Genomic DNA, 23,028 nt, shown 5'->3' on the forward strand with positions numbered 1-23,028 from the left:
ATGGCGGCGGATGAATGGCACAACAATAGGCTTCAGGATCTCATCAATGTACCTCTGTGCATTCAAGTGGCCAACAATAAAATGCAATTGCGTTCGTCATCCCGAGCTTATGACTGCCCATAACATAACCCCACTGCCACCATGAGGCACTGTGTTCACAATGTTGGCATCAGCAAACCACTCCCTAACATGACGTCATACATGTAGTCTGTGGTGGTTAGGCTTGTTGCGCGTACTGCCAAATTCTATAAAACTATGTTGGAGGCTTATAGTAGAGAAATGAAGATTCAATTCTCTGGCAACAGCTCTGGACATTCCTCAAGTCAGCATGCCAATTACGCACTTCCTCAAAACTTGAGAAATCTGTGGTATTGTGTTGTGTGACAAAAGTGGACATTTTAGAGTGGCCGTTTATTGTCTCCAGCACAAGGTGCACCTGTGTAATAATCATGCTGTTTAATCAGCTTATTGATATGTCACACCTGTCAGGTAGATAGATTATCGCGGCAAAGGAGAAACTCTCACTAACAGGGATGGAAACAAATTTGTGAAAAAAAATTGATAGACACATTTTTTTTGTCCGTGTGGGACATTTCTTGGATATTGTATTTCATTTCATGAAACTTGTGACCAACACTTGACTTGTTGCATTTATATTTTTGTTCGGTGTAGTTTCTTGACAGTTTCTTGACAGTTTCTTGACAGTGTGTATAGACAGGTTTAGTGTGTATAGACAGTTTTGGTGTGTATAGACAGTGTTAGTGTGTATAGACAGTTTTAGTGTGTATAGACAGTTTTAGTGTGTATAGAGAGTGTTCGTGTGTATAGACTAGTTTTAGTGTGTATAGACAGTGTTAGTGTGTATAGACAGTGTTAGTGTGTATAGTGTGTATACTTTTAGTGTGTATATTGTGTAGTGTGTATAAGTTTAGTGTGTATAGTTTTAGTGTGTGTAGTGTGTAGTGTTAGTTTTACAGGTTTAGTGTGTATAGTTTTGGTTGTGTTTTAGTGTGTATAGACAGGTTTACTGTATAGAGAGTGTTCGTGTGTATAGAATATTTTTGTGTATAGACAGTGTTAGTTTTACAGTGTTAGTGTGTATACTGTAGTGTGTATATTATAGTGTGTATAATGTAGTGTGTATATTGTGTAGTGTGTTTTACAGTATATTCTTGTGTGTATACTGTAGTGTGTATATTGTGTAGTGTGTATTTTACTGTAGTGTGTATATTGTGTAGTGTGTATTTTACTGTAGTGTGTATTTTGTGTAGTGTGTATTTTGTGTAGTCTGTATACTGTAGTGTGTATATTGTGTAGTGTGTATTTTACTGTTGTGTGAATATTGTGGAATGTGTTTTTACTGTAGTGTGAATATTGTGTAGTGTGTATATTGTGTAGTGTGTATTTTGTGTTGTGTGTATTTTACTGTAGTGTGTATATTGTGTAGTGTGTATTTTACTGTAGTGTGTATATTGTGTAGTGTGTATTGTGTAGTCTGTGTGTGTATATTGTGTAGTGTGTATATTGTGTAGTGTGTATATTACTGTATGTGTGTATACTGTAGTGTGTATATTGTGAAGTGTGTATTTACTGTAGTGTGTATATTGTGTATTTTAGTGTGTATATTGTGTAGTGTGTATTCTGTAGTGTGTATATTGTGTAGTGTGTATTTTACTGTTGTGTATATATTGTATATTGTAATGTGTATTTACTGTAGTGTGTATATTGTGTAGTGTGTATATTGTGTAGTGTGTATTTTACTGTAGTGTGTATATTGTGTTGTGTGTATTTTACTGTTGTGTGTATATTGTGTAATGTGTATTTTACTGTAGTGTGTATATTGTGTAGTGTGTATGTTGTGTAGTGTGTATTTTACTGTAGTGTGTATATTGTGTTGTGTGTATTTTACTGTAGTGTGTATATTGTGTAGTGTGTATTTTACTGTAGTGTGTATATTGTGTAGTGTGTATGTTGTGTTGTGTGTATTCTGTAGTGTGTATATTGTGTAGTGTGTATATTACTGTAGTGTGTATACTGTAGTGTGTATATTGTGTGTATTTTATTGTGTATATTGTGCATTGTGTATATTACTGTAGTGTGTATATTGTGTAGTGTGTATATTGTGTAGTGTGTATACTGTAGTGTGTATATTGTGTAGTGTGTATATTACTGTAGTGTGTATATTGTGTAATCTGTATTTTACTGTAGTGTGTATATTGTGTAGTGTGTATATTCTGTAGTGTGTATTTTACTGTAGTGTGTATATTGTGTTGTGTGTATTTTACTGTAGTTTGTATATTGTGTAGTGTGTATTTTACTGTGTATTTTACTGTGTGTATATTGTGCAGTGTGTATGTTGTGTAGTGTGTATTCTGTAGTGTGTATATTGTGTAGTGTGTATATTACTGTAGTGTGTATACTGTAGTGTGTATATTGTGAAGTGTCTATTTTACTGTAGTGTGTATATTGTGCATTGTGTATATTACTGTAGTGTGTATATTGTGTAGTGTGTATATTGTGTAGTGTGTATACTGTAGTGTGTATATTGTGTAGTGTGTATATTACTGTATATTGTGTAGTGTGTATATTGTGTATAGTGTGACTATTGTGTAGTGTGTATATTACTGTAGTGTGTATATTGTGTAGTGTGTATATTCTGTAGTGTATATACTGTAGTGTGTATATTGTGTAGTGTGTATTTTACTGTAGTTTGTATATTGTGTAGTGTGTATTTTAGTGTAGTGTGTATATTGTGTAGTGTGTATTTTACTGTAGTGTGTATATTGTGTAGTGTGTATATTGTGTAGTGTGTATTTTACTGTAGTGTGTATATTGTGTAGTGTGTATTTTACTGTAGTGTGTAAATTGTGTAGTGTTTATTTTACTGTAGTGTGTATATTGTGTAGTGTGTATACTGTAGTGTGTATATTGTGTAGTGTGTATACTGTAGTGTGTATATTGTGTAGACCGCTTGACTTTTTCCATCATTTGTTTTGTTACTGCCGAACTATAAAATGGATAAGAGTATGAGTAAGTAAGAGTATGGATAAGTTTTAGTGTGTGTAGACAGTTTTAGTGTGTATAGACAGTGTTAGTGTGTATAGACAGTTTTAGTGTGTATAGACAGTTTTAGTGTGTAGACAGGTTTAGTGTGTATAGACAGTTTTAGTGTGTATAGACAGTTTTAGTGTGTAGACAGGTTTAGTGTGTATAGACAGTTTTAGTGTGTATAGACAGGGTTAGTGTGTGTAGACAGTGTTAGTGTGTATAGACAGTTTTAGTGTGTATAGACAGTGTTAGTGTGTATAGACAGGTTTAGTGTTTATAGACAGTTTCTTCACTCACTCACTCACTCACTCACTCACTCACTCACTCACTCACTCACTCACTCACTCACTCACTCACTCACTCACTCACTCACTCACTCACTCACTCACTCACTCACTCCCCTTTCCTGCTCCTCACAGGTCTTCATTTCACTCTACTGGGGAACATAGAGGCCAGAGTTTGCGGCCTGGGCTTCATTGCCAATGGGAGTCAACAATGTGATGATATAGATGAGTGTAAAGAGTGGGACAGTAACCCACCCTGTGGAAGTAAAGCCACGTGTTACAACACATATGGAAGCTTCTACTGTCACTGTCTACCTGGGTTCAGATCCACAACAACTTTCAAGTTTACTCCTTTCACTGGGGAGTGTAACGGTGAGGATTCAAATGTCTGAGTGTGTGAATTTTACCAGTCAAGGGAAAAAAAACATTACTTTTTCAATATCGTCTCTGTTCTGTGGCATATTTAGAGTTTGTTGATCAGTGATTCCCCAACCTCTCCTCTTGTACCCCCAGACCGTCCTCTTCTTTGATGTATTCCAGAACTAGCATAGCTGACCCAAATGGTCACCTAATCATCAACCCTCTAATTTGTTAAATCAGCTGCATTAGTTCTGGAATACATCAAATACGTGGACTGTTAGGGAATCACTGGAGGAGAGGTTAGGAAATCACTGGAGGAGAGATTAGGGAGTCACTGGAGGAGAGGTTAGGAAATCACTGGAGGAGAGATTAGGGAGTCACTGGAGGAGAAGATTAGGGGAATCACTGGGGAGAGGTTAGGAAATCACTGGAGGAGAGATTAGGGAGTCACTGGAGGAGAGATTAGGGAATCACTGGGGGAGAGGTTAGGAAATCACTGGAGGAGAGATTAGGGAGTCACTGGAGGAGAGATTAGGGAATCACTGGAGGAGAGGTTAGGAAATCACTGGAGGAGAGATTAGGGAGTCACTGGAGGAGAGATTAGGGAATCACTGGGGGAGAGGTTAGGAAATCACTGGAGGAGAGATTAGGGAATCACTGGAGGAGAGGTTAGGAAATCACTGGAGGAGAGATTAGGGAGTCACTGGAGGAGAGTTTAGGGATTCACTGGGGGAGAGGTTAGGGAATCACTGGAGGAGAGGTTAGGGAATCACTGGAGGAGAGATTAGGGATTCACTGGGGAAGAGGTTAGGGAATCACTGGAGGAGAGGTTAGGAAATCACTGGAGGAGAGATTAGGGAGTCACTGGAGGAGAGATTAGGGAATCACTGGGGAGAGGTTAGGGAATCACTGGAGGAGAGGTTAGGAAATCACTGGAGGAGAGATTAGGGAGTCACTGGAGGAGAGATTAGGGATTCACTGGGGGAGAGGTTAGGGAATCACTGGAGGAGAGGTTAGGGAGTCACTGGAGGAGAGATTAGGGAGTCACTGGAGGAGAGATTAGGGAGTCACTGGAGGAGAGGTTAGGGATTCACTGGAGGACAGGTTAGGGAATCACAGGAGGAGGGGTTAGGGAATCACTGCTCTATCAGATTAGGGAGTCACTGGAGGAGATATTAGGGAATCACTGGGGGATAGGTTTGGAAATCACTGGAAAGATGTGTGTCATGAATGAATAGGGAACCAGTGGTTTCACTGGAGTCTGAAGAGATTACCCCAGTCAGTGGTTTTGAAAGAGGTTGTGTATGAATGAATACCCCAACCAGTGGTTGGAAAGAGGTTAGTGTGTATGAATGAAAACCAAAACCTGTTCTGTCCACGTGTGAAAGAGGTGTGTGTCACTGGAGGAGAACCAGTAGGGTTTGAACTGGATTCTGTATGAATGAAGGGACCCACTGGACCAGTGGTTTGAAAGAGCTGATTCACTGGATGAATGAATCACAGTGGAGAAAGGGTGTAGGAATCAATATCACAATGTGGTTTGAAAGATCTACTCTGACAGAATCGATGAGTGGTTTGAAAGAGACTGTGTGTTGAATGTCCCAGCAACGCCAGTGGTTTGAACACCATTGGGAGTACCATGTGTGCCAACCTGTGTTGAATTCTCTAATCAGTACTGTCCACTGAGTTTGAAAGAGATGATTGACATTTGATATTGAGATGAATGGAAATTAACACAGTGGAAAATAATTGTGAAAGATGTGTGTATGAATGAATACCCCAACCAGTGGTTTGACAGAGGTGTGTGTCTGAATGAATATACTCAGTGGTTTGAAAGAGGTGTGTGTATGAATGAATACCCCAACCAGTGGTTTGAAAGAGGTGTGTGTATGAATGAAAACCAAAACCTGTTCTGTCCACGTGTGAAAGAGGTGTGTGTCTGAATGAATACCCCAACCAGTGGTTTGAAAGAGGTATGTGTATGAATGAATACCCCAACCAGTGGTTTGAAAGAGCTGTGTGTATGAATGAATACCCCAACCAGTGGTTTAGAGAGCTGTTGTATGAATGAATACCCCAACCAGTGGTTTGAAAGAGTGTGGTCTGAATGAATACCCCAACCAGTGGTTTGAAAGAGCTGTGTGTATGAATGAATACCCCAACCAGTGGTTTGAAAGAGGTGTGTATGAATGAATACCCCAACCAGTGGTTTGAAAGAGGTGTGTGTCTGAATGAATACCCCAACCGGTGGTTTGAAAGAGGTGTGTGTCTGAATGAATACCCCAACCGGTGGTTTGAAAGAGGTGTGTGTCTGAATGAATACCCCAACCAGTGGTTTGAAAGAGGTGTGTGTCTGAATGAATACCCCAACCAGTGGTTTGAAAGAGGTGTGTGTCTGAATGAATACCCCAACCAGTGGTTTGAAAGAGGTGTGTGTATGAATGAATACCCCAACCAGTGGTTTGAAAGAGGTGTGTGTATGAATGAATACCCCAACCAGTGGTTTGAAAGAGGTGTGTGTCTGAATGAATACCCCAGTCAGTGGTTTGAAAGAGGTGTGTGTATGAATGAATACCCCAACCAGTGGTTTGAAAGAGGTGTGTGTATGAATGAAAACCAAAACCTGTTCAACCAGTGGTTTGAAAGAGTGTGTGTCTGAATGAATACCCCAACCAGTGGTTTGAAAGAGGTGTGTGTATGAATGAATACCCCAACCAGTGGTTTGAAAGAGCTGTGTGTATGAATGAATACCCCAACCAGTGGTTTGAAAGAGTGTGTGTCTGAATGAATACCCCAACCAGTGGTTTCAAAGAGCTGTGTGTATGAATGAATACCCCAACCAGTGGTGTGAAAGAGGTATGTGTATGAATGAATACCCCAATCAGTGGTTTGAAAGAGGTATGTGTATGAATGAATACCCCAACCAGTACTGTCCACTGGTTTGAAAGAGGTGTGTGTATGAATGAATACCCCAACCAGTGGTTTGAAAGAGGTATGTGTATGAATGAATACCCCAACCAGTGGTTTGAAAGAGGTATGTGTATGAATGAATACCCCAACCAGTGGTTTGAAAGAGGTATGTGTATGAATGAATACCCCAACCAGTGGTTTGAAAGAGGTGTGTGTATGAATGAATACCCCAACCTGTTCTGGTAACAATTATGTGAAAGATGTGTGTGTGTATGAATGAATACCCCATTACCAGTTCTGTCCACTGGTTTGAAAGAGGTACTAGTGTCTGAATGAATACCCCAACCAGTGGTTTGAAAGAGGTGTGTTACTGAATGAATGATGTAACCAGTTCTGTCCAATGGTGTGAAAGAGGTGATGATGTAACAATGAATGAATATAACCGGTGGTTTGAAAGAGGTGATGTGTCTGAATGAATACCCCAACCAGTGGTTTGAAAGATGGGTGTGTGTATGAATAAATACCCCAACCAGTTCTGTGAGTTTTTAACATTATATAGGGTTCTGTGTGATGTAACAAGATATGAAAGGTTACTAGAGAGTACTATTAACAAATATACTGTATGAATATTATACTGAGGTACTAGAGATGTGATAAAGTAACAATGTATGTAGAATATAATGTGTTACTAGATATGTGATGATGGAACAATGTATGTAGAGTATAATGGGTTACTAGAGATGTGATGATGTAACAATGTATGTAGAGTATAATGGGTTACTAGAGATGTGATGATGTAACAATGTATGTAGAATATAATGGGTTACTAGAGATGTGATGATGGAACAATGTATGTAGAGTATAATGGGTTACTAGAGATGTGATGATGTAACAATGTATGTAGAGTATAATGGGTTACTAGAGATGTGATGATGTAACAATGTATGTAGAATATAATGGGTTACTAGAGATGTGATGATGGAACAATGTTTGAATATTATACTGAGTTACTAGAGATGTGATGATGATGTTATTTAGTTAATGTAATATGTTATTAGTAGAGATTTGTTAATGTAATATGTTATTAGTAGAGATGTGTTAATGTAATATGTTATTAGTGACTTTCAGATAGCACTTTAATAATGTGGTGTCTTAGTATTTTGAAGTGTTTTTGAAACAATGTCACATGAGGAAAAGAGGATGTGAGACTGTAACAATATTAGAGGCTGCCATCTGTTGTTTGGGTTTTAAAGATGCTTCTTGTGGACAAATAGATAAGCTGCCAGTGAAAATGAACAGAACTCACTGGACTCAAACCGGCTGTAAGGGACATTTGGGACTAGAAAGAGTAGACAGTACAAGTCAAGAATATAATGGACACGCCTCCTCATTCATGGTTTTCAATTTATTTGAACTATTTTTACTATCAAATAACACATATGGAATCATGTAGTAACCAAAAAAGTATAAAAGAAAAACATTTTTAAGAAGCCGCCCTTGTGTTGATGACAAGCTTTGCAAACTCTTTGCAGGTTACTAGAGAACACCTGGAATGCATTTCAATGAACAGGTTTGATTTGTTAAAGTTAATTTGAGGAGGCATGGGTGGTATACAGAATATAGCCCTATTTGGTAAATACCAAGTCCACATTATGGCAAGAACAGCTCATATAAGCAAAGAGTTACTAGACAGTCCATCATTACTTTAAGCTGTGAATCAGTCAATGTGGAACATTTCAAGACTTTGAAAGTTTCATCAAGTGCATTCGCAACAAACATCAAGCACTATGATGAAACTGTCTCTCAATGAGGACAGACACAGGAAAGGAAGACCCAGAGTCACCTCTGCTGCAGAGGATAATGTTAATTACAGTTAACTGCTCTCATGAGGAAGCCACAGAAAAGGAAGACCCAGAGTTACTTCTGCTGCAGAGGATAAGTTCATTACAGTTAACTTTGTCTCATGAGGACAGCCACAGCAAAGGAAGACCCAGAGTCACCTCTGCTCCAGAGGATAAGTTCATTACAGTTAACTGTCTCTCATGAGGACAGCCACAGCAAAGGAAGACCCAGAGTCACCTCTGCTGCAGAGGATAAGTTCATGAGGAGACTGCATGAATCAGGCCTTCATGGTCAAATCACTGCAAAGAAACCACTACTAAATGAAACCAATAATAAGAAGAGATTTGCACCAAGAAACACAAGCAATAGACATGAAACGGATGAAAATGTGTCCTTTGGTCTGATGAGTCTTTTTGGTTCCAACCGCCGTGTCGTTGTGAGACACAGAGTAGGTGAACGGATGATCTCCGCATGTGTGGTTCCCACCGTGAAGCATGGAGGAGGAGGTGTAATGGTGTGGGGTGCTTTGCTGGTGACACGGTCTGTGATTTATTTAGAATTCAAGGCACACTTAACCAGCATGGCTACCACAGCATTCTGCAGTGATATGCCATCCAATCTGGTTTGCACTTAGTGGGACTATCATTTGTTTTTCAACAGGACAATGACCCAACACACCTCCAGGCTGTGTAAGGGCTGTTTGACCAAGAAGGAACGTGACAGAGTGCTGCATACTGGCCTCCACAATCACCCGACCTCAAACCCAATTTACATTGTTTGGGATGAGTTGGACTGCATAGTAAAGGAAAAGCAGCCAACATGTGCTCAGCATATGTGGGAACTCCTTCAAGACTTCTGGAAAAACATTCGAGGTGAAGCTGGTTTAGAGAATGTCAGGAGTGTGCAACGCTGTCATCAAGGCAAAGGGTGGCTACTTTGAAGAATCTTAAAACATAAAATATATATTGATTTGTTTAAAACGTTTTTAGTTACTACATGATTCCATATGTGTTATTTCATAGTTTTGATGTCTTCACTTTTATTTTACAATGTAGAAAATAGTCAAAATAAAGAAAAACCCTTGAATGAGTAGGTGTGTCCAATCTGTGGACTGGTTCTGCATGTCAATGCAACAGGTTCAAAATGATTTGATTCCAAGAAAGGAGCTCTGGGATTGTTTACTTTAGAAGGTGCCTGTTCTGCTTAATGGGACAGGTATCATCTGCAGAGGAAGTGTCTGAAGTATGATTCTGTTTAATGGGACACTACTAAATGAATCTGAAGTGTCTGAAGTATGATTCTGTTTAATGGGACACGGTATCATCTGAAAAGTGTCTGTCTATGATTCTGTTTTGGGACATGGTATCATCTGAGACAAGTGTAGGTGAAGATGATTCTGTTTCCCACCGTGGGACATGGAGGAAGTGTCTGAAGTATGATTCTGCTTTAATGGGACACGGTCTGAAGTGTCTGAATTTGATTCTGTTTAATGGGACACGGTAACCAGCATCTACCACAGCATTCTGAAGTATATTCCATTAATGGGACACTGTTTCATCTGAAGTGTCTGACTATGATTCTGTTTAACAGGACAATGACCCATCATCTCCAGGTCAAGTATGATTCTGTTTAATGGGACATGGTATCATCTGAAGTGTCTGAAGTATGATTCTGTTTAATGGGACACTGTATCATCTGAAGTGTCTGAAGTATGATTCTGTTTAATGGGAACACTTCAAGACTTCTGGAAAAACAGTGTCTGAAGTATGATTCTGTTTAATGGAATGTCACGGTATCAAGTGTCTGAAAGGATGGCTGTTTAATGGGACACTTATCATCATAAAATATATATTGATTCTGTTTAAAACACGGTTCATTGAAGTTCTACATGAGTATGATTCTGTTTTGATGGGACACTGTATTTTACAATCTAGAAATGTTCAATGATTCTGTTTAATGGGACACGGTATCATCTGAAGTGTCTGAAGTATGATTCTGTTTAATGGGACACGGTATCATCTGAAGTGTCTGAAGTATGATTCTGTTTAATGGGACACGGTATCATCTGAAGTGTCTGAAGTATGATTCTGTTTAATGGGACACTGTATCATCTGAAGTGTCTGAAGTATGATTCTGTTTAATGGGACACGGTATCATCTGAAGTGTCTGACATAGGATTCTGTTTACACATGGTTTTATCAAGACTTTTTGCCCAAGATGCAATAAGCTCGATTAAGATGAAGACTTTTAGGACTGATTAAGATGTAGCATAGTGAAAACTAAGTATATGCTTATTTTCTTTCTTCCAGGACTGATGGAAAGTCCAATATCAAGTTATCTGATGAGTTTCCCAATGATTTTGTCACGTCTGCTCCTGCTCCCCCTCTCTGACGCTCGAGGTTGCCAGGCGACTCATCATTACTCACACCTCTCCCCATCGTTACGCGCCCCAGCACTTCATCGGACTCACCTGGACTCCATCACGTCATTGATTATCTATCCTATATCTGTCACCCATCCAGTTCATTTTACACATCTGCATTGATGTTGTTTTGTTTCTCCTGTCCAGAAGCTCTTACTGTTTTTCATGTCTGTTAACCCATTAAATATTCATTCCCTGTACTTACTTCTCATCTCCCAGCGTCTGGCATCACAGAGCCATTTCAGATTGTGTACATTTCCTTTTTAAAGACTTGCTGAGGCATTTAACAGTTAGTGAGACTGTAGTAATATACAGTATAAAGATACCTGGATCCAGCTGTTTTTCAGTTTATTTTTATTTAAATTGAACCTTTATTTGACTAGACAAGTCAGTTAAAAACAAAATGTTACTTACAATGATGCCCTAGGAACAGTGGGTTAACTGCCCTGTTCAGGGGCAGAACAACATATATATTTTCTATCAGCTCCAGAGATTCGATCTAGCAACCATTCGGTTATTGTCACAATGCTCTAACCACTAGGCTACCTGCCACTAGGATACCAATCTCCTCTCTTGGGTAGGGGGTAGTATTTTCACCTCCTGATGAAAAGCATGCCCAAAGTAAATTGCCTGTTACTCAATCCCAGAATTTAGGATATGCATATAATTAGTAGATTTGGATAGAAAACACTCTAAAGTTTCCAAAACTGTTAAAATAATATGCCTGTGAGTATAACAGAACTGATATGGGAGGCGAAAACCTGAGAAAAATCCATCCAGGAAGTGGAATTGTTTTCATGTGGTTGTTTTTCATTTAAATAGTTTGTCTGGTTTCAGGCTTTTATTTTATTATTATTATTATTATTATTATTATTATTATTTATTATTGAAAAACGACGTGTTAAAAGCCATTTCAACAGTTTTAACAATAGTTTTCCTAGTGTCATACAAGGAGGGAAAATATTGCTGTCTGAAGAGGTAGCATTGAATTGTACACAGCATCTCCTCTCACTCTATCTTGGTTCGTGCAGGTGACTGTGACCACCTCCTCAGACCAATTGACAGTACGCCCAGAACATTGTTCTGGGAACCAAAATGAGTATCTCAGTTTCAAGTTTTGAGAGAAGAACCCTTGTTAGTTATCAGTCAGTCAGTCACTTGCAGGAACCAATTTTGCATAATGAATCATGTAAATCATGCTTATATGAATTGTGTGGATAGCCGTATATTAGAGAACTAACGGGACTGTCCCGGCAGAGCTCCTGACCGATGTGAACTATGCATGAAGTTTGCTGGAACCTCTCCAGCTTGCTGATAATAAAGAATGATTCATTTAAGTTTGACTTTGAGTCCCTGGTGGTCATTTCCACGACAACGCAAATAATATTATGTTGTCACATCAGCACGGCAATGGTTGTAATGGATGCCCTGTTTGGTTTGTGCAAGTGTGATTGATAGGTGAGAACGGCATGTTTGTGTGTCCGTGTGTGTGTGTTTGTGTGTCTGTGTGTCTGTGTGTGTGGCAAGGGCTCAACATGCTTTGTGTGTGTGTATTCGTGCATCCGTGTGTGTGTGTATGTGTGTGTGTGTGTGTGTGTGTGTGTGTGTGTGTGTGTGTGTGTGTGTGTGTGTGTGTGTGTGTGTGTGTGTGTGTGTGTGTGTGTGTGTGTGTGTGTGTGTGTGTGATGCGAGCATCTCAGCTTAGCTTGTGTGTGTGTGTCCACTAGAGATGAGGATGAGTGTGTGTGGGTTCCCTCGGTGCGCAGCCCTCTGGGCATGTGCACAAACACACCTGGTCTATACACCTGTCTGTCAGGGCTTAGTAACAACAGTTACAACACTGCGCCCGGCACAGATGAGACGGCTGAGGCCATGCTAGCCCTGACCCCTGATGCCTGCCCTGACCTCTGACCCCCGACCTCTAACCCCCCGACCCCTGTCTTTTGGCCACATTCCAATCCAGACATCTGCCTGAACTCACAGCTGTACCCGTCACGTGATATAGCAGCAATCTGATGCCTGACTGAGCTGTAAGTCCAGAACAGACTGAGTGAGGAGCACAGTACTACATAGAGCCATGACTACATGGAACTCTATTCCACAGTACTACATAGAGCCATGACTACATGGAACTCTATTCCACAGTACTACATAGAGCCATGACTACATGGAACTCTATTCCACAGTACTACATAGAGCCATGACTACATGGAACTCTATTCCACAGTACTACATAGAGCCATGACTACATGGAACTCTATTCCACAGTACTACATAGAGCCATGACTACATGGAACTCTATTCCACAGTACTACATAGAGCCATGACTACATGGAACTCTATTCCACAGTAACATAGAGCCATGACTACATGGAACTCAATTCCACAGTACTACATAGAGCCATGACTACATGGAACTCTATTCCACAGTACTACATAGAGCCATGACTACATGGAACTCTATTCCACAGTACTACATAGAGCCATGACTACATGGAACTCTATTCCACATCAAGTAACTCACGCCAACAGTAACATTTGATTAAAAAATAAATACACCTTATGGAACAGCAGGGACTGTGAAGCAACACAAACATAGACAAGTGCATATAAACACAAGATAACATACACAGTATACACACATGTACACAAGGATTTTGTGTTGTAGATAAGTGGTAGAAGAGTAGAGGCCTGAGGGAACACACTTAATATGTTGTGAAATCTGTTATCAATGTATTGCAATGTTTTTCAAACTGCATTAATTTTGCTGGAAGAGGAAGAGTAGCTGCTGCCTTGACAGGAACTAATGGGGATCCAGAATAAATACAACTACAGCTAGGTAGCACACAGCCATTGGTTGAAGTAATACAACAGCTGCATTGCAGTTGGACTGGAACGTGACCCCGTACCCTAAACCAGTTGAAACGTGAACCCGTACACTAAACCAGTTGGGACGTGACCCCGTACCCTAAACCAGTTGGAACGTGACCCTGTACCCTAAACCAGTTGGAACGTGACCCCGTACCCTAAACCAGTTGAAACGTGAACCCGTACCCTAAACCAGTTGGGACGTGACCCCGGACCCTAAACCAGTTTGAGCGTGACCCGTACCCTAAACCAGTTGGGACGTGACCCCGTACCCTAAACCAGTTGGAACGTGACCCTGTACCCTAAACCAGTCTGGGACGTGACCCGTACCCTAAACCAGTTGGAACGTGACCCCGTACCCTAAACCAGTCTGAACGTGACCCCGTACCCTAAACCAGTTGGAACGTGACCCCAACACATCGTCTTGTAGGAGGCAGAACTAAGACTCGGTTTGCGTCCCAATAATCCCTCCTCTCTCGTGAAGTGTACACTTGTTCACTTTCCTTCACTGATCTCACACTAGCATGCCCCCACCAATCCAATGCTTCTAGATTTGAAGTAGTGAACGAGTGTACACTTCAGAAGAAAGGAGAGAGTAGCGGCCTCATGAGTGGAATGTTTCTTAATATTTTTCATAATTTCATAATTAATTAAACAACTTTTTATAATTTTTAATGTAAAAAGTCCAGTGTTTCTATTTTAAACGTTTTTGTTATATTACACTCTAATGTTATGTATATAAATATAATATTGGAATGCAAACTCAAAATTGTATACAATTCTATATCTGACATGGTACAGGTGTCTCATATTTAGACAGTCAAATAGCGATGGATATCTCAGAAAAAATTATTCGGAGGAAATATATGACATTTTAAGTGCAGTCCTCCGGACCAGGTTGAAGATCAAATGCGGCCCACTTGGCAAAATGAGTGTGACCCCCCCTGAACTAGACTGTTAGAGAGGTCACTACCCTCACTGTTCCCAATACTACTTCCTCAAACAGAGGTTACTGTTGTGCCACTGCAAACCGCCCCATAAGGACAGGTCTAGGTTCAGTTACTGTGTAAGCCTGGATAATGATGATCAGTAAGGGACTATGTAAACTGATCTGAGTGTGGTGCTTATATTACAGTAGGGACTTTCCTCTGTTGCTGTAGATACCGTTATTCCACTGGCAGCTTCCTCTTTGTAGTGTTGAGGCCCAAATGACACCCTATTCCCTATATAGTGCACTACATTAGACCAGGGCCCTATTCCCTGTATAGTGCATTACATTAGACCAGGGCCCTATTCCCTGTATAGTGCACTACATTAGACCATGGCCATATTCCCTGTATAGTGCATTACATTAGACCAGGGCCCTATTCCCTGTATAGTGCACTACATTAGACCATGGCCATATTCCCTATATAGTGCATTACATTAGACCAGGGCCCATAGTGCACTGTATAATAGGTTGTCATTTGGGATGCGTGCTTGGATGGTTACCATGGTAACATTTTCATCACTGGTGTGCTGTGGGTTTCTGGGTGTTTTAATCTCCACCTCGACTTCCTCTCTGTCTCATGTCTTCATTTATAACTTAGTTAGTTGGTATCTGATGGTAAACTTGGTTACCCATGGCAACAACTTGGATCTACTATGAGCATGATAAGGATGTGACAGTTTTCATTTGCGTGTTGGTGTGGTGTGGTGTGTAGTGTTGTTGTATCGTGGTGTGTTGTGGTGTGTGTTGTTGTATTTGTATTTATTAAGGATGCCCATTAGTTCCAGCCAAGGCAGCAGCTACTCTTCCTGGGGTCCAGCAACATTGAAGAAGTTTAAAAACATTACAAAACATTCACAACAGATTTCACAACACACTAAGTGTGTCCCCTCAGACCCCTACTCCACTACCACATGTCTACAACACACTAAGTGTGTCCCCTCAGACCCCTACTCCACTACCACATGTCTACAACACACTAAGTGTGTCCCCTCAGACCCCTACTCCACTACCACATATCTACAACACACTAAGTGTGTCCCCTCAGACCCCTACTCCACTACCACATGTCTACAACACACTAAGTGTGTCCCCTCAGACCCCTACTCCACTACCACATGTCTACAACACACTAAGTGTGTCCCCTCAGACCCCTACTCCACTACCACATGTCTACAACACACTAAGTGTGTCCCCTCAGACCCCTACTCCACTACCACATGTCTACAACACACTAAGTGTGTGCCCTCAGACCCCTACTCCACTACCACATGTCTACAACACACTAAGTGTGTCCCCTCAGACCCCTACTCCACTACCACATGTCTACAACACAAAATGAATGTGTACGTGTGTGTATAGTGTGTATGTTATTGTGTGTGTATGCATGTCTGTGCGTAACAGTAGTCAAGCTGCGTCAAAATTAGGGCCTGTAAAACCTGCCTTGTTGACAGTGCTGTTAAGAAGGTAGAAACTAGGGCCTGTAGGACCTGCCTTGTTGACAGTGTTGTTAAGAAGGTAGAAATTAGGGCCTGTAAAACCTGCCTTGTTGACAGTGCTGTTAAGAAGGTAGAAACTAGGGCCTGTAGGACCTGCCTTGTTGACAGTGTTGTTAAGAAGGTAGAAACTAGGGCCTGTAGGACCTGCCTTGTTGACAGTGTTGTTAAGAAGGTAGAAACTAGGGCCTGTAGGACCTGCCTTGTTGACAGTGCTGTTAAGAAGGTAGAAACTAGGGCCTGTAGGACCTGCCTTGTTGACAGTGTTGTTAAGAAGGTAGAAACTAGGGCCTGTAGGACCTGCCTTGTTGACAGTGCTGTTAAGAAGGTAGAAACTAGGGCCTGTAGGACCTGCCTTGTTGACAGTGCTGTTAAGAAGGTAGAAACTAGGGCCTGTAGGACCTTCCTTGTTGACAGTGCTGTTAAGAAGGTAGAAACTAGGGCCTGTAGGACCTGGCTTGTTGACAATGTTGTTAAGAAGGTAGAGATTAGGGCCTGCAGGACTTGCCTTGTTGACAGTGTTGTTAAGAAGGTAGAAACCAGGGCCTGTAAAACCTGCCTTGTTGACAGTGCTGTTAAGAATGTAGAAACTAGGGCCTGCAGGACCTGCCTTGTTGACAGTGCTGTTAAGAAGGTAGAAACTAGGGCCTGTAGGACCTGCCTTGTTGACAGTGCTGTTAAGAAGGTAGAAACTAGGGCCTGTAGGACCTGCCTTGTTGATAGTGCTGTTAAGAAGGTAGAAACTAGGGCCTGTAGGACCTGCCTTGTTGACAGCGTTGTTAAGAAGGTAGAAACTAGGGCCTGTAGGACCTGCCTTGTTGACAGTGCTGTTAAGAAGGTAGAAACTAGGGCCTGTAGGACCTGCCTTGTTGACAGTGTTGTTAAGAAGGTAGAAACTGGGGGACAAAATGGCGCCGTAGAGAGAACACGGTGTTTCAGCGAGCTCGTGGCATTCGTAAATTTATATTCTTACATTAATCTCCTAGCTTGAAAAAGTGGTAGAATTGGCTAAATAAGTTACCATATAATGAGTCTTGACGACTATTTCGCAAAAATCTCCGACAACATGCCCAATAGAACTACTAAGAAGTCGACCAAAACCACCACCCCTGTGGATGTGCATGAGGAGCTAGCTAACGTTATGAAGCTAACACCATTGCGGATCCTGGCACAATGGACTTGATTATTCAAAAGATGACTGATAACGTTACTAAAGTGATCGATGCTAAGATAAGAACGGTTTTGGAAGCAATAGCAGGCCATTCAGCTGAAATACAGAGGGTTGTGGAATGTGTTGTTGAGGCGGAGGGAAGAGTTGCTGCAGTGGAAAATTCAACTACATCTATGGACGCTAAGATAAATAAAAGCACTTGAGAAACAGGTGCGTGAAATTGCGGAGCACATTGACGACTTGGATAATCGAGGACGCAGATGCAATATTTGTGTTGTGGGACCCGGGAAAATCTGAAGGGACACGTTCAGTAAAATTCTTTGAGGAATGGATCCCTGACTACCTACAAATGGACACTCAGGCTGGTCAGGTGAAGCTGGACAGAGCCCATCGCTCTCAAGCACCGATACCCGGTCCCAATCGGCGCCCACGGCCGGTGGTTATAAAGTTCCACAACTTCACCGACAAGCAGCGCGTCATGGATGCGGCTAGAAACATCGGCTCTGATGGTAGTCAACATGAAGGTCCAAAGGTCTCATTCTTCAATGATTACTCCACAGCGGTTGTACGAAGACGCAAAGCGTTTGATGGGGCGAAGGCTCGACTCAGGAGAATGAAGATGGACTACGCACTGTTGTACCCGGCCACATTGAAGATTATGGTCAACGGATCTCCTAAAAAGCTCTACTCACCTGAAGAGGCTGCTGCGTTTATTGACTCTGTCGAGTAAATAACTTTAAGCTGCACCTCCACAGCATTGAATAACTTTGTTTATTTTTGGTTGAATCTGATCATGAAACAGTGGTGTGAGTCCTCACGTACTCCGGATCAGTAATATTCGTATCTTTATTATTTTTCTTGCTAAAGTGATAGCCGCTATAGCTCAGGCTGAGATATGTGTGAATCCATATTGGTGCCCAGGCTTGGTTTTAGGTGGAAGAGCCTGAATGTTCTTTTATTGATTTTCTTATCCATACATATAAAGGATGAGGCTATTGAGCGGCAATGCGGACTTAAGAGTCTACATTGGAGAGTTGAAATGCATGTTAGCTAGTGGGAAAACCCCCTTTTGGATCTTTACATGTTTAATTTTTAGGTTTAGTATAGTTCGAGTTCAGGGTTCATATAGTTTGTTTATGCTCAGTGAGATAGAGGAGAGTTCAACACATGGAAAAAGGTACCACTCCACTTTTACAGGAGGATCCAGTCTGGATATTGAATGGTCAAGACACAATGGCAGGTAACAGACTGTGTGTATGTACATGGAACATTAGAGGAAGCCATAACCCCATTAAAAGGAAGACACAATGGCAGGTAACAGACTGTGTGTATGTACATGGAACATTAGAGGGAGCCATAACCCCATTAAAAGGAAGACACAATGGCAGGTAACAGACTGTGTGTATGTACATGGAACATTAGAGGAAGCCATAACCCCATTAAAAGGAAGACACAATGGCAGATAACAGACTGTGTGTATGTACATGGAACATTAGAGGAGCCATAACCCCATTAAAAGGAAGACACAATGGCAGGTAACAGACTGTGTGTATGTACATGGAACATTAGAGGGAGCCATAACCCCATTAAAAGGAAGACACAATGGCAGGTAACAGACTGTGTGTATGTACATGGAACATTAGAGGGAGCCATAACCCCATTAAAAGGAAGACACAATGGCAGGTAACAGACTGTGTGTATGTACATGGAACATTAGAGGAAGCCATAACTCCATTAAAAGGAAGACACAATGGCAGGTAACAGACTGCGTGTATGTACATGGAACATTAGAGGAGCCATAACCCCATTAAAAGGAAGACACAATGGCAGGTAACAGACTGCGTGTATGTACATGGAACATTAGAGGGAGCCATAACCCCATTAAAGGAAGAAGGTTCTGTCTTTTTGAAAAAGAAAATATTGATATTGCCCTGTTGCAAGAAACTCATTTGGATGATAAGGAGCACCTGAAATTACAACAAGGGGGGTTTGGTCAAGTGTTTTTCTCATCATTTACATCCAGAAGTAGAGGTGTAGCAATTCTGGTGAAAAATAACTTACCAATTAAGGTCTTGAATTGTGTGAAAGATACATTTGGTCGCTTTGTTATAATTAATGGTACTTTACAAGGGCAGAACATTTCCATAATTAATATTTACTTTCCCCCTGCTCACCCCCCTGATTTCCTCACTAAGGCGTTCCTAGATTTTTCAGAATTAAACTCGGACAATGCAGTTGTTGGAGGAGATTTTAACTGCTTGCTGAACCCCCTTATTGATAGGTTTCCCAGCGGTATAGTTTCACTCTCTCCTCAAGCTAAGTCACTTAAAGCTATTTGTGATGATCTGGGGTATGCGGATGTCTGGAGAGCCTTTCATCCCTCCAATAGAGAGTTCACTTTTTTTCTCTGCACCTCATGGATGTCAGACTAGAATAGATTATTTTTTTATGCCCAGGACGTCTTTGCAGTCTGTTTTATCCACTAGGATAGGAAGCATAGTCATGTCTGATCATGCTGAGGTGATCCTGGACATAAAACTCAACGGGGCATTCAATCGGTCAAGACATTGGAGGTTGAACACAACCATTCTTAAAGACCATACATTCACATCATATTTTATTACAGAGTTTAAAGCGTTTTTCTTTATTAACTCTCAATCAACAGATAACCCCTCGCTCCTTTGGGAGACCTGTAAAGCGTATGCCAGGGGTCTGATTATGTCACACAGCTACTAAGAGACCTGTAAAGCGTATGCCAGGGGTCTGATTATGTCATACACAGCTACTAAGAGACCTGTAAAGCGTATGCCAGGGGTCTGATTATGTCATACACAGCTACTAAGAGACCTGTAAAGCGTATGCCAGGGGTCTGATTATGTCATACACAGCTACTAAGAGACCTGTAAAGCGTATGCCAGGGGTCTGATTATGTCATACACAGCTACTAAGAGACCTGTAAAGCGTATGCCAGGGGTCTGATTATGTCATACACAGCTACTAAGAGACCTGTAAAGCGTATGCCAGGGGTCTGATTATGTCATACACAGCTACTAAGAGACCTGTAAAGCGTATGCCAGGGGTCTGATTATGTCATACACAGCTACTAAGAGACCTGTAAAGCGTATGCCAGGGGTCTGATTATGTCACACAGCTACTAAGAGACCTGTAAAGCGTATGCCAGGGGTCTGATTATGTCATACACAGCTACTAAGAGACCTGTAAAGCGTATGCCAGGGGTCTGATTATGTCATACACAGCTACTAAGAGACCTGTAAAGCGTATGCCAGGGGTCTGATTATGTCACACAGCTACTAAGAGACCTGTAAAGCGTATGCCAGGGGTCTGATTATGTCATACACAGCTACTAAGAGACCTGTAAAGCGTATGCCAGGGGTCTGATTATGTTACACAGCTACTAAGAGACCTGTAAAGCGTATGCCAGGGGTCTGATTATGTCATACACAGCTACTGAGAGACCTGTAAAGCGTATGCCAGGGGGTCTGATTATGTCACACAGCTACTAAGAGACCTGTAAAGCGTATGCCAGGGGTCTGATTATGTCACACAGCTACTAAGAGACCTGTAAAGCGTATGCCAGGGGTCTGATTATGTCATACACAGCTACTAAGAGACCTGTAAAGCGTATGCCAGGGGTCTGATTATGTCATACACAGCTACTAAGAGACCTGTAAAGCGTATGCCAGGGGTCTGATTATGTCATACACAGCTACTAAGAGACCTGTAAAGCGTATGCCAGGGGTCTGATTATGTCACACAGCTACTAAGAGACCTGTAAAGCGTATGCCAGGGGTCTGATTATGTCATACACAGCTACTAAGAGACCTGTAAAGCGTATGCCAGGGGTCTGATTATGTCATACACAGCTACTAAGAGACCTGTAAAGCGTATGCCAGGGGTCTGATTATGTCATACACAGCTACTAAGAGACCTGTAAAGCGTATGCCAGGGGTCTGATTATGTCACACAGCTACTAAGAGACCTGTAAAGCGTATGCCAGGGGTCTGATTATGTCACACAGCTACTAAGAGACCTGTAAAGCGTATGCCAGGGGTCTGATTATGTCATACACAGCTACTAAGAGACCTGTAAAGCGTATGCCAGGGGTCTGATTATGTCATACACAGCTACTAAGAGACCTGTAAAGCGTATGCCAGGGGGTCTGATTATGTCATACACAGCTACTAAGAGACCTGTAAAGCGTATGCCAGGGGTCTGATTATGTCATACACAGCTACTAAGAGACCTGTAAAGCGTATGCCAGGGTCTGATTATGTCACACAGCTACTAAGAGACCTGTAAAGCGTATGCCAGGGGTCTGATTATGTCACACAGCTACTAAGAGACCTGTAAAGCGTATGCCAGGGGTCTGATTATGTCATACACAGCTACTAAGAGACCTGTAAAGCGTATGCCAGGGGTCTGATTATGTCATACACAGCTACTAAGAGACCTGTAAAGCGTATGCCAGGGGGTCTGATTATGTCATACACAGCTACTAAGAGACCTGTAAAGCGTATGCCAGGGGTCTGATTATGTCACACAGCTACTAAGAGACCTGTAAAGCGTATGCCAGGGGTCTGATTATGTCATACACAGCTACTAAGAGACCTGTAAAGCGTATGCCAGGGGTCTGATTATGTCATACACAGCTACTAAGAGACCTGTAAAGCGTATGCCAGGGGTCTGATTATGTCATACACAGCTACTAAGAGACCTGTAAAGCGTATGCCAGGGGTCTGATTATGTCATACACAGCTACTAAGAGACCTGTAAAGCGTATGCCAGGGGTCTGATTATGTCATACACAGCTACTAAGAGACCTGTAAAGCGTATGCCAGGGGTCTGATTATGTCATACACAGCTACTAAGAGACCTGTAAAGCGTATGCCAGGGGTCTGATTATGTCACACAGCTACTAAGAGACGGAAAAAGCGGGAAAAGCAAAACATGTTAGAGGGTGAATTAGGAACTAAAGAGAAGGACTACATTAGAACGCCCACTCCTGCCCTATTAAAGGAAATATCAGTCATTAGATCAACGTTAGACTCTCTCCTAACACAGGACGCTGAAAAGAAAATTAGATTTGTCAGGCAAAAGCTATATGAACATGGCGATAAGCCAGGAAAGTACTTGGCATATCTAGCTAGAAAGAGAGCTGACTCTCAGTCAATTGCTACTATTACTGACCCTGATGGTAATCATTTATATGAAAATAAATTGATAAGTGACTCATTTAAGAAATTTTATACAAACCTTTATGCCTCAGAACTGCCAAAGGATGCACCCAAATTAATGGAGAACTTCTTTTGTAAGATTGAGCTCCCTACTATCTCCGAAGAGCAGAGGTCCCTCCTTAATGCCCCTATTACTAAGGAAGAGATAATGTTGCAATTAAGAATCTGCAAAATGGTAAGGCCCCAGGACCAGACGGGTTTTGTAGTGAGTTCTATAAAGAGTTCCATGGCCTGATCCTTGAGCCATTGCGTGATATGTTTAACCACTCATTTTCAAATGACCAACTTCCTCAAACGCTGAGAGAAGCCAACATTTCACTTATTCTCAAAAAGGGAAAATGTCCAGAGTCTTGTTCTTCGTACAGACCAATTTCCCTTCTGAAT

The 23,028-nt window shown here is 41.5% G+C and overlaps 1 protein-coding gene across 3 annotated transcripts in view; it reads left to right on the forward strand.

Annotated features, from left to right (window-relative positions):
- The window catches only part of LOC127925397 (adhesion G protein-coupled receptor E1-like), a 39,361-nt gene extending 27,152 nt beyond the window's left edge, over positions 1 to 12,209 (forward strand). For all 3 annotated transcript variants that reach the window (XM_052510270.1, XM_052510272.1, XM_052510274.1), the window contains one exon: positions 10,754 to 12,209. In XM_052510270.1, coding sequence (XP_052366230.1) covers positions 10,754 to 10,759 — 6 coding nt within the window. In that variant the 3' untranslated portion in view covers positions 10,760 to 12,209. The remainder of the gene's footprint in view (positions 1 to 10,753) is intronic.
- Positions 12,210 to 23,028: the final 10,819 nt, after the last annotated feature.

The sequence above is a fragment of the Oncorhynchus keta genome, unplaced genomic scaffold (genome assembly GCF_023373465.1).
Source record: "Oncorhynchus keta strain PuntledgeMale-10-30-2019 unplaced genomic scaffold, Oket_V2 Un_contig_5530_pilon_pilon, whole genome shotgun sequence".
NCBI lineage: Eukaryota > Metazoa > Chordata > Actinopteri > Salmoniformes > Salmonidae > Oncorhynchus > Oncorhynchus keta.